The sequence below is a fragment of the Phaethon aethereus genome, assembly GCF_964289735.1.
Source record: "Phaethon aethereus genome assembly, chromosome: 10".
Taxonomy (NCBI): Eukaryota; Metazoa; Chordata; class Aves; order Phaethontiformes; family Phaethontidae; genus Phaethon; species Phaethon aethereus.
The window spans coordinates 9,850,115-9,863,260 of NC_138586.1; the positions used below are offsets into that span (position 1 = coordinate 9,850,115).

The 13,146-nt window shown below is 38.4% G+C and overlaps 1 protein-coding gene across 3 annotated transcripts in view; it reads right to left on the reverse strand.

Annotated features, from left to right (window-relative positions):
* Positions 1 to 12,896, reverse strand: part of FMR1 (fragile X messenger ribonucleoprotein 1) — a gene marked incomplete at both ends in the record, with an annotated part of 34,724 nt that extends 21,828 nt beyond the window's left edge. For all 3 annotated transcript variants that reach the window (XM_082004332.1, XM_082004331.1, XM_082004330.1), the window contains 5 exons: positions 183 to 331; positions 620 to 691; positions 1,733 to 1,826; positions 2,907 to 2,959; positions 12,846 to 12,896. In XM_082004332.1, coding sequence (XP_081860458.1) covers positions 183 to 331; positions 620 to 691; positions 1,733 to 1,826; positions 2,907 to 2,959; positions 12,846 to 12,896 — 419 coding nt within the window. The remainder of the gene's footprint in view (positions 1 to 182; positions 332 to 619; positions 692 to 1,732; positions 1,827 to 2,906; positions 2,960 to 12,845) is intronic.
* Positions 12,897 to 13,146: the final 250 nt, after the last annotated feature.

A 13,146-nucleotide genomic window follows, 5' to 3' on the forward strand; every position in this document is an offset into this window, starting at 1 on the left:
TTCAAAAATAATTTTTTCTATTTGTGAAATATGAGCATGTCCACATTTGTATTTTTTACATTCTTCTATGAAAATTTTAAAGGTTAATTTAGAGCAGTAAAAAGCATTTTTATTCCTTCTTGTCTCAGGCTCAAGAAGTTACCACATTTTGAAACAAGATATAAAGAAACTCCTATACTTACATTTGCCTTAAATCTTCTGGAACTGCCAGTTTGATTTTATGAAAAGTATCTTTTGTTGCGGGTTTATTGGGGTTCACAGATCTCAAACGCTCAATTGTGACAATTTCGTTGTATGTAGCATCACAGGCTGCATATTCTATTACGTAGAACTGGTATAAAAATAATAAAATCATCCAAGCCACACATTTAATGACATGAGTGAGCATTACACTGTTAAGCGACAGGCACTTTTGTTAACTGTACAAGTCAAATTCAAACTGTTCAGTTTGAGGTTAATGGTAATTGCAACAGTCCTAATGAAGAGACTCTTTGAAAATTAAGAGTTAAAACACACTGTGCACATCAATATAAAAAACAAACAAACAACCAAAGAAAAATAAAGTATAAATAAATATATAAAAAATGATATATATATATGTATATATGCATATTCCTACCTCACCCTTTATCATTCTCACTTTAGCCAACCACCAACAGCAGGGTTCTTTTTCATTTGCCCTGGAATAAACCTAAACAAAATACATACATTATATCTGTACCAGTCTTAAAAGACATCACTGAAACTGATACTAATACGATCAGGATTCTGCTATAGGAACAAAATCCAGCAAAATATATTGGTACATAAAGTTTCTCATCTAAGCACTACATAGCAAGCATGTAACAGCTGAAGCACCTACAGCAAATACAGGTAGGATATAAAATTACATATACAAGACTGTACAGATAAATAATATCATAGCCAATCTACTGGCATTAGTTGCTTCAGTGTTGCATACAGTCAGAGGAGAGATAATTCAGCCTTTTACACCTGTTAATATTTAATCAACAATATTTCTAATTGTGTGTAGGTCTGATGAGGTCCTACCAGCGGGTGGAAGGGTGAGGACATGTACCTACACTTCTTTAGCACATATATGATAGTGGCCACATCCACACCAAAGAGGTTTTGCCATTTTCTTACCTTTCAAATCAAAATAAACTTAAATAGCATGCAAGCCAAATGCCAGTCTTGAAAGTTCTCTTTTTTAAAGTAATTATAAAAATCAATTTTATAGTTCTATAAAATAAGGAAGTTTTACCAATGTGTTATATTAAAGCCAGTCTCTCTCTACATATACACAAGTATTTACATATACACATATATTTTTATTTTATGCACACACATATATAATGCAAATTATCTCATTTACCTTGAAGCTTTGGTAATAAAGACATTATTCAATTACATCTGAAGAACTACAATCCATCATCTATTTCTAAATTAATTCAGTTCTGATAAAAGACTGATCTGTAATCAAAGAAATGCTGATCATGTTTGTAAATCAGCATGGAGGTCATGGTACATGGAATCCCAAAACAGACATATGGTCTATAACTGTCAAAATCTTTTTGATGACATGCTTGGCACTATGTTTTATGTAGTACTTGGAATCAAAAAATGTGGCAGTATATAACATGGAAGCAAGCCTTCCACTGGCTTGATGTACATTTTTCACCCAGAGTTCTCTCATTTCTCAAAACAAATGTTGTTAATGGAGCATACATACCTCTACTTCATCGCTTTCATTTATATCTTTATTATAGCCTGCAGGTGGTGGAAACCTCACATCATGGAATGGTATTTGTCTCTCTGGTTGCCAGCTAGAAATAAAAACACAGTGAATGGCCTATGGCCTAAAGATTTTCACCTTCTTTGTAACAGAATTCAGAAACATTTTCAATCCACTAATTTTTAAGTTTTGTGGCGCTTTTGTGCATATATGTTTTAATGGTAATGTGATCCAATGTATATGTAATAAGAAGAAACACACTTAAGTGACTATTAAGTATCTTAAATAAATCCCTGATGCTACCTGCAGTGTTTTGAAATCTTCCAGCAGCAGTTTTTACTCTATTTGCAGTTGTAGGTTTTAACCTCAACATTAGAACCACAAGTTAAAAGAGTTGGATAACACATTTGCACGTTTCCTTCAAAACAAGCCTGTTTCTTTTTTTTTCTTTGGTTCTGCTATAGATTACGAAAACTTGACTAGGATGCAGGCTGAACACAGTATTAACTTTCAGTTTCTTTAACAGAGAATGGATAAAATGATCTTGACAAGAAAAGATTATTTTTCAAGAAACTAGAAAACAATTTCCAAATTCAACAGATGATGCTATAATAACGATTCACAGGAAAAAGTATACAGCAGTGTTTTATATAGTATAGTGTATATAGTATATATAATATATAGCATATTTCCTTCTTTTCCTGAAGGAAAAGAAACCCGAACTATACCTGAAACCTGAATTATAATGGAAGGTTAACTTTTTATGCCCTTAAATGATGGCAAAGGATCTATCACTTATCTATAAAATTTTGCAATAACGTAATCTGCTAAACCGAAAATAAGACATTTACATGATAAAGAGACAGTCATGGTAGCACTGCTGACTTACTCAAACACAGGTTGTTACCATGTAAATTCAGTAACATGCTTACCTTCCCAACAAAACCCATGTTACTATAGTTTTGTACTTAAAAATATTTAAACAGTTGAAAGCATTTATACAGAAATGTCACAACATAGCAAATATCAAACATAGTTCTAAAACATGATAGCAGCAAGCTTAAAGTATCTAAAAGATGCTACTCCACATTATTAAGTTATATTTAGGTTAATCAAATGCAAGGTTGATACTCTGTATCATTTATACATATAACATCAGCAATACACTTACTTGTTTTCAAATGCAACTGTTATAGAATCTTCATGCACATCCTTTACAAATGCCTGTGTAGAAAAAAGGTACAATTATGGTCTGCTTATGGACATATTAAAAAATAATTTTAAACTCCTACAAGCTTTCCTTTCACAGATACTGATGAAAGTATACTTAAATTTTGAGTTTCAAGTCAGCCTTTGTAATTTGGGAATAGACTTATATAAAACGCTGGCTGTCCAATCAAGGGGAGTCTATTGATGAAGGCTTCGTACTCCAGCTGAAATAAGCATCACACTTGTAGGCTCTCATCCTGCTGAGGGAATTCAACCATCCCAACATCTGCTGGAAAAGTAGCACAGTGAGCTGTAGGCAATCCAGGAGACTCCTGGAATACAGGGAGGATAACTTCCTGTGCCTGGTAATCAACAGCCCTGCCTGAGGCAATGCCATACTTGACCTGATGGTCACCAACACAAGTGAGCTAACTAGTGACTTCAAGATTGGAGGCAGCCTGGGCTGCAGTGATCATGCACTGGTGGAGTTCACAGTCCTAAGGGATATGGATCAGGCAAAGAGTGAAGTCAGGACCCTGAATTTTAGGAAAGCAAACTTCCAGCTCTTCAAGGAGTTCGTCAATAGGACCCCATGGGAAACTGCCCTCAGGGGCAAGGGAGCAGACCAGAGCTGCCCGATCTTGAAGGATGCTTTCCATGGAGCACAAGAGCTCTTGAACTCCAGGTGTAAAAAATCAGGGAAGGCAAGAGGCCAGCATGGCTGAGTTGAGACCTGATGGGCAAACTAAAGGGCAAGAAGGAAATGCACAGGCAGAGGAAGCAGGGACAGGTATCCTGGGATGAGTACAGGGATGCTGCCCGGTTGTGTAGGGGTGGAGCCCGGAAGGCCAAGGCACTGCTGGAGCTGAACTTGGCAAGGGATGCCAAGTGAGCCCATGTGAACGTCATGACATTCAACAAAGCTAAGTGCAAGGTCCTGCACCTGGGTCAGGGCAACCCCCCGTATCAATACAGGGATCAAGAGCCTCCCTGCTGAGAAAGACTTGAGGGTACTGGTGGATGAAAAGCTGTACATGAGCTGGCAATGTGCACTCGCAGCCCAGATGGCCAGCCATATCCTGGGCTGCATCAAAAGCAGCATGGCCAGCAGGTTAAGGGAGGTGATTGTGCCTCTCTACTCCGCTCTGGTGAAACCCCACCTGGCGCACTGCATCCAGCTCTGGAGCCCTCAGCACAGGAAAGGCATGGACTTACAGGACTGGGTCCAGAGGAGGCCACAAAAATGGTCAGAGGGATGGAACACCTCTCCCCTGAAGACAGGCTGAGAGAGTTAAGGTTGTTCAGCCTGGAGAAGAGAAGGCTCCAGGGAGACCTTATTGCAGCCTTTCAGTACTGAAAGGGGCCTATAAGACAGAAGGGGACAGACATTTTAGCAGGGCCTGTAGCGACAGGACAATGCGTAATGGTTTTCAACTAGAAGAGAGCAGATTTCAACTAGATATAAGGAAGAAATTTTTCACAATGAAGGTAGTGCAACACTGGCACAGGTTGCCCAGAGAGGTGGTAGACGCCCCATCCCTGGAAACATTCAAGGTCAGGTTGGACGGGGCTCTGAGCTCATTGCAGGGGGCTTGGACTAGATGACCTGTAGAGGTCCCTTCCAACCCAAACTATTCTACAATTCTATGATTCTTCATACTTTTTAGAATAGGAGAGGTTACTAACAAATAACAAGATCATTCTACATAGTTTTATAAATAAAGTTTAAAATGTCTGATTTTATAACCACATTTTATATTTCAGCAAGCACTGAAATTAATCCATGTCAGTACTCTTAAAAAAAGCTTTAAAAAAAAATCCTGTCTTATCTCTCTTTTACCTTGAGGTAAGTTTGAATACTGCACTAGCAACATATCCATATCCATTTCAGCACAGTCTTCCCCTTATTTACTTCATCACACTTACCTTCCATAGCATACCAACTGAAGATAAATGCCCTACAGCCATCCTTCAGTTTTTTTCTAGGGGACAGAGAGCAGTTGTGCTGTTTCCCATGCAACCACAAAGCAGAGTACAGAACTAAGATTCAGCACCAAGTGAGCTTTTCCTGCGTTATGCTACTCATCTGACTGACCTTTGATCAATTTTCAGCTTTAAGCCTGAACATCCCCCCCCATCTACAGAACAGCAAGATCAATATTCAAAGACCTCTGGGATTTACCAACGAAAATATTTTTCATAGCTTCAAATAATGCAGGTCACAGGGCAACCAGAGATGAGAAAATTGGTGGGTTTTTTGTTTCTTTCCTTTTAAAAACATCTCTTTGAACTTCTGAAACAGATAGACATTGGTGAAGTGCTAAGTATTTCACTAATATTTGTCCATATATAGTAGATCCTTGTAAGACTGAGTATAAAAGTTTCTTCTACCAATGGAGATCTTAGTAGATCAAAAAATTCTCAGTAATTTGAAAACAATTTAGCAGCAACTACCACTTCTGAGGAAAAGTTAATGAACTGTGGAACATTTTATTCTCCTTGCATTTCAAGCTTCCAAGACAAGAACACCTCTTATTTCTTTCAAGAAGGTAAGAGTTTTTCCTCTTACACTTGAATTTAAACGGTTTTTAAAAATTCTTCTGATATTTTTCCATTATAAAGTATTCCAAATTATTTCCTGAGTTGCAGCAGTATCTCAGCGTCAAACAAGAGCAATTCCTAATAACTGATACAGAGCTCCAAGAACTGGTTATACTAAAATTAAGCAGTACATGTGCACAAGTGTCATTACTCAGAGACATTCAGTAGAAGGAAGAAGTGTAATGCCAGTTAATAATCTGAAAATAACTAATACCACCTTGAGTACAAGTCAAAGTAAAGCCACAATGACAATAGCAAGAAATGGTTTTAGACCTTGGTCACCTCTCAGTACTGTAAGAATAAGGTTACCGGAAAGTTTATTATTGCTAGCATCAAAAGGAGATTTGAAATAGGTGGTTATGTAAATACTGTTAGAGACTGTTTCAAAATTCCAATATATTCCCTCCAAGGGGATTGCAAGCATAGTTGACATTTTTTAATGACATGATATAAAACAGATTTAAGACCACATCTCAGGATCATGTTGATAGTAGTACACAAATGATATTTACATAGAGAGGCAACAGAACTCCCCATTGATCATTATGGATACTGAACATTTCTCTAATGTTTCATATTGATGTGCCTTCTGTAAGAAGATTCCAGAACTGGATATGCACTTGAGAAATACTATGGTAGTCCTGACCCATTTCACAACATCAGACACATCACCTTCAAAGGCTACACCCGTATTTCTTCTAATGTTTGTGATGTGCAGCTCTGAAGCACCTATTCTTATACATGTAGCAGAAATGGATGCCTTTAATACCTGCAAAATACTGTAATCACTACCAAGTATTTGCTATATCCTTCATGCCACAGACTGGAAAAAGATAAGACTTAGTATTATTAGTAACACTTGAGTATGCAAAAGTAGAGATTATTTTATAAGGGAAATCCAACAGAAATGACACCAAGAACACTTAACAGCCTTGAGGAAAACAGGTAAGACAAGACAATGCCCCAAGAATTTGTTGATACTTAATTTTCCTCATATTAATAAAATAGCAAAATATCACTTCTCCTACTATGAATGACACTTTTGAAGAAGTCATCCCCTCTCTGGTGATGAAAACACCAAAAGAAGCTCTAAATAGCACTCTAAAAATTAGAGGAAATCACAGAAAAATATACAAGCACAGCAGCAAAGAGCAAGACTACATCTCATATTCAGATCTGATAGCTCTTAACAACCAAGTCATCTTGACTAGAATACTAGAGACTACAGCAACATACACAACCAGCAGCAATAATGCTAAAATCTACCATTAATAAGTAAACCAGATAGTGACACAAATACATGTAAGTTATAGCATAACACCTTTAAACAATCTAGTACTTAAGTTATCTGGAAAAAGTAAAACTTGGGACACATAGCTAGTTGAAAGAATATTGAACTATGGGGGATTCTTGCTTTCCATTTGCATCATGTCTTAATTTAAAGACTGAAGATCTAGTACAGGGGGTGGAGCACTCTTGTCACTGTGTCTGTCACCATAAAGGGAGAAATGAACTTCATTAGGCTGAAGATAATTCCAACGATGTGCAAAGGCTTTCAAGTCAATTACTTTAGAGTCTTACTGCCTTCCAGTTACTACAAAAGCTCTCCTTAAACAACGTTGCTTTGGTCACAACCCAGAAACCTGAACCAGGTGTAAAATTATATCAATACAGACACTGCTAGTGAAAACTGCAGGAAATAATTCCTTTCCACAAAAACAGATAGCATACCTGCTTTTCGCTCCAGCCTGGCCAAAAAAGGTGATGTTGTAACACTGCTGTTTGCCTTTTAATTTCCAGCCTTGCAAAATTACAAAAAATTCATTGTAATGAATGTTTAATTAGTTACAAAGTGAACATATGCCAATACGTACAACACTTCTGCCTACCTCCATGCGAGATTTATGCTTAAAGACAATTAGCCAGAAAAAAATTATTAATAGCCTAAATATTTCATTGTCTAATCCCATCATAGAAATATGGTTTTTCTTCTTCAGTTTCTTGTGACACAGAAAAATGTCTGAGATAGACAGCGAAAAACTGTATCACAGCATTATGTCAATTTTCCTCCAGTATAAATGTTTAAACAGATCTTAGTAAGCAAAATGTATTTGGACACCACAGCACTATATATTTGTACACTCCTAAGTACAAATAGAAATATTTCAAAACATTTCTAAGTTTTTGTAAAAAAAAAAAAAAAAAAAATCACAAAACTTAACCATTAATGCCTTTGGAAAACCAAAATTAAAGCTTATCAGAACTGTTTTGTTTTCTTTATTCTGTGATATGTGTAAAATTATATACAATGCTAAAAAGAAATGAGACCTTTAACACCATAAGCCAAATTCACAGGCACAGGACAAGGCAGCCTTTACATGCCAGTAAAAGCAGAGAAGAGGTACTGATTTCCCACAAAGTATTACGAAAAGTACAATAAGCATTCATCAGTCTTTTTTTTGCAGTAAGGAGTGTAAGTTGGGCATGGAAATTCAAAATAAAGGTGCATATATGTGCGTTTGAAATGCACACCCAAGAAGGGACAGAACACTAGCTATGATGAACATGAACACATTGAAGAAAATCATTAAAAACATAGTGCAGCTAGATGAAAGTAAAATGAGGGAATAGGACAGTGAAAGACTATAGCAGCTGGGATATCACTATACTAATAGTGAAGATATCAAAATAAGAGCACACAAAAAGAAATCAGAACCAGTGAAAAAGATTTGCTTTTACTTCTGTGAACAGAAACATATTTTACAATGGCTAACGTTAATTCTTCTTCTCTAATGTGGAATAAAAATCTAATGTGCTAAGTTTTCTACACCAAATTTGACTTTCAGTCACATAAACAATTAACGTTACCTAATTAAGTCTGAAGCATGGAGAGAAAAGAGGTTTACAAACACTGACATGTCATGGCATTTCTAAAACACATGAGCATTCATGTTCTAAGAAGGGTTATATGCTGAAGACATAATACAAATTTCACAAATAATTTGATAGAAAATAAGAACTATTGGAAACACCAATATATTTGTTACTTGTGCGCTAAACAGAATGACAGACACTTCAAAAGAACAAATATGCGCTCCAGTTGCCATGAAGTTTTCTGGCCATTTTTAAAGTTTGCTCACATCATTGGATATAAGCATTGTCAACCATTTTAATAAGGGAGGATAATTAACTGCAAAGAGTGAAAGTAGGGAACAATACACTTTAAGATTAAAAAACTGCTATGTTGATACAAATGTGCATCTACTGTTCACATAACAGTTCTCTAACGTGGGAAGGAAAAAGTCAAAAGGGATCTCACACGGCTAATCAAGTCTGAGAAGGGCAGGCCATACAAAGAAACAGAATAGGGAAAGAACAGTCATATAAATGGTAACCGAACAAGGGAAAATGGTACAGGCTACCATTCTCAGGAGGACTGAGTAGACAGGATTGTGAATGTACAAAGACACTGGCGGTATTTGCTGGGGATACGTTTGTGTGGAACAGTGAAAGAAAAAAAGTGATACGGAATGCAACAGGAGGCCAATGAAGCAGTTGTTAATAGTGAGGCCTGAAGTAATAAAGAACTAAAAAATATGATTTTGTCAATTGTAGCTTCAAAGAAAAAATGTGCAGTATCTATAAAACCAAGGAAACAATGGCAAAGCGCTGAAACTACTGGGATAAAAAGTGGAAGATTTTTTAACAAGGTTATAGAGCAAGAAGTGGCAAAAATTGTTCACAGACAACATATAGATGTTAACAGCAGACATCGTTCCAAAACCATCTGCCTCATAAACAGGATGCTTTCCATCTTTAGCAGAGGATACAAGAAAGAATCACTCTCGAACTGGAGAAGAAAAAATCAATCCCATGCTGGAAAGGCATCCAGCATGTCCTCTTTTAGAGAGAACTAATATCTAAAGCTAGTCCTGGAAAGATTAGACAGAGGACTGCCTATTAGTCCTCTGAGAATAAGAACTTCAAAACCCAATTTGCTACACCTATACAAGAAAAGATGTGAAAAGATATGCTCTAATAGCATACATCTTCAAGATTTAGTTACTTAGCTGTGACCCGCAAAAAGGCAGTTCCCTCCCCTTAGGATTCACATTTGGACCAGCAGTTTGTTGGACCAGTCTTCTTCAATTAAATAAGGGAATCAAATCTTTTCTTTCCAAGGATTCTGGGCCCAGCAGCATACCAAGTCATGACTAAGCATCTCTAGGTACTAGATTGTCAATTATCCCTGAATCATGCTCATTGATTGCACTGCATTTTCCATGGAACAATTCATCTTAGCCAAGGAGAAAAAAAAAAAAAAATCATGAAAGTATGAAGCACTCACCAAGCAATATTTTAATTCCATTCAGAAAGAACTAGTCTCTGCTACAGCAATCACACTAACACCCTCCAGTACTGTGTAATGTAGTCCACCCGACCAGTATGAAAATTCAAATATTCCAGTTGAGTATGAACACATCCTCAAACCATCTCTTAGGTTTTGTTTGCAACATGATCGCTCTAGTTGATCCAGAATGCATTCTGAGATCCAAGTCCCACAGGTAATACAAGCAGAGAAAAGACTGGTTTATTACTCTCAGTAGGGCTTAGGTGACAATTAGGCACCGATTTTATACTATCAAGATCAAGATGCTGCTGGGTACTCTCAAAATGAAACTAAGTGCTTTGAGGACCTTATACATTTGAGTCCCTAAGAGAGCTACAAGGTGAATATGAGAACCTGAAGTGGCAATTAGGTGCCTACTTGTGCCACTTAGTCCCTTCATCACTCTAGCAGCCTCATATTCCTCTTCTCCATGTTTTAGTATCAAGATAGAGGTGTATTCTTCCAAAACATTTACATATTCTGATGAAGATCATCAGAATGATTCAAAGCCAAAGAAATCCTCACAAGTTACCAGTAAACCATGAGGTTGAATAAAAGAATTGTTTTGCTTTTGATTTGTTTGCAGTGTTACTGTGGTAAAACATTCCTCAAGAGGCTACTTAAAGAAACTTTTTAAATGAAAAAAATCATCTTGCAATTAAATCTGCACCTGACATCGTCACACACTTCTTATGTTGGGTCAACCAATTCATTTTATAATCAAATTCCCCACCTGCAAGATGGGCATAAAACTCACAAGAAAGCATTTAGATAAATTACTTAATAACAGAGTGATACTCAGACATTATGATGAAAGTAAAAATTGTACCTAAAATTCAAGTAATTTCAGCTAGAGGAAAATTGCTGATTTATATTGAACATTATCGAATGAGGGTGATTAAAAAAATCAGCTCACAACTTTTTTTAGTTTTAAAAAAGTTATTTATCTTAAAAAAGCATTTATCTTAAGTGTGATGCTCCATCTTGACAGGTAATATGGGTGAAGACCAAATAAACCTGTGTGCCTTGTTTGTCCCCTTAGATAATTTAACCAAGTCCTCTTGGTTAGAGATTAAGAAGAGACAAAAAAATTCCTATGTTTAAATTTCTAAAAGTTAAAAGGCAAACATAATATACAACTTGGAGGCAATGTCTGTTATAACTTGGATACACTAAATAATGTTTAATGAATAAGCTCCCATGACCATGTGCTCAAATTAAATTTTCACCTAAACCACAACCAGAAATGTCAGTTTGTTATGGATAAAAGGGGTACAGGACCCCATGATGTAAATATTGGGCGTAATCAAAAAAAGTTACAGACACTTTCAATTCTCCCAGGTTTCTTTGATAATAGTTGTCACTAAAGAACGCTCAATGTCATTTTTATCATAACTTATTTCGCATATGAGTGTAAATACGCACATAATTTGATAAAAGCCTCATTAAAAGTTCTCTTATACAACATATTTATGCCTTCCGTTTCTTTGCGCAAATACTGTCTTTAAAAATGTAAAACTGATTTTTGAAAATGCTAAATAATTTAATTCCAGGAAGCAATATACAGATCTAGGACTTCGACTACAACACTGCAAACCCAAAAGATGCTTATTTACCATATTTACAGACTTGTTTCACACATACTTTAAAAAAAAAATCTCTTATTCTGAAAATAAGATTTATCCCATGTATTTTAAAAATGAGCTTTTAAGAGGTCTTCTTTTTTTTCTTAGAAACACTCAGAGCTGTTGGAACCATATCATTTGGATACCAACCTGCCCTACCACACTAACACCAGAGTGTGAAATTCTACCTGTTCCTTCAATGCTAACATAAATATTGGATGTTGCACAAGAACTAGGCCCAATTTTTAAAGTACTAGGAACATTTAAATGGCGGCAAACTTTCAGAAACTGATCCATGACTGCTTCTAGTATGTTGATAACATGTCAACGATAGTAGGCCCAAACCCACTGTGTTAAAATTTAATTTTTCTGTGACTAGGGTAAACACACAAATTATACCCTATTAATATACTGATTAATACACCCCAACTCATGCAAAGTCACAACAATACTACACGGTATTAATAAAAATATTAAGTACTCAGCATGTGTGTTCAAGGTTCAGTGATGGCTTTATTCAGCACCAGGGCTTGGAAACAAACACGGAATGCCATTAAGTAGTTTCAGTAAGAAGTACATTTGAAAATCAAATGCATTTAGCAACTCAGCACATATATACTTCGTCAAGCAATGCTCTCTATAATATCAGTAGGCAGTATCCCCTGCATAGCATTAAGAGCAGGAAACCACGACAGCATTTTACCCTGAACGTGTATTTAACAAGCCCCCCCCCCCCCCATAAGCGCCGTGCACTGGCAGTGCAGCTCTCCTGGAAACCTAGAGAGCAAGAAAGACTTTCCTTAAGTAGCGACAAAAGCTGAGGATTTAGCAATTAATGCCACATCCCCAGCCCTGATCCTCGCTTCAGCGCCAAGGAGAAGGTGGCCGAGGGCTCTCCCGGCCTCCCCTCAAATACCGGCAGTGCGAGGGCCTCCCCTTCCCACAATAGGGGGAAGGCCCAAGGCCTCCACGGGCGCCGGGGCCCTCTCTCATCTTCCCTCTCTCCCTCATCAGGCCTCGAGTTCCCTCAGCCCTGGGGCGGCGGCCCCCGGCTCCTCTTACCCCAGAGGCCCAGCTCCCGCTCCCCAGACATCAAGAGGGACCCGCCGAGGCCTCCACCCCTGCCCCACTCTTCCTCCTCCTCTTTCCTTGCCCCGGGGCCCCCGCTTTCCCTCAGAGCGGGGAGGAGGAGCCGCCACCGCCGCCGCCGCCTCCTCCTCCTCCCGTCCCAGGCCCCACTCCCTCCCCTGAGGCCCAGCCCGATCCAGCCGCGAGCACCCGGTACCTTGTAGAAGGCCCCGTTGGAGCCCCGCACCTCCACCACCAGCTCCTCCATGTTGTGCCGCGGCGGCTCGGTGCGGGAGACCCAGGCCCGGCGCCTCCTCCCTTCCCTTTCTCTGTCTCGGCACAGGAGGTGGTGGAGGAGGAGGAGGAGGAGGTGTGTGTGTGTGTGTGTGTGTGTGTGTGTGCCGGGGCGGGGGAGGGGAATCTCGGTTCACTCCAAGCCCGGGAGGTGGGGCCGCGCGAGAGGAGGAGGGAAGGGCCGCGGCGCGGGGGGGGCACTGCGGGGACGCTCCGCGCCGCCG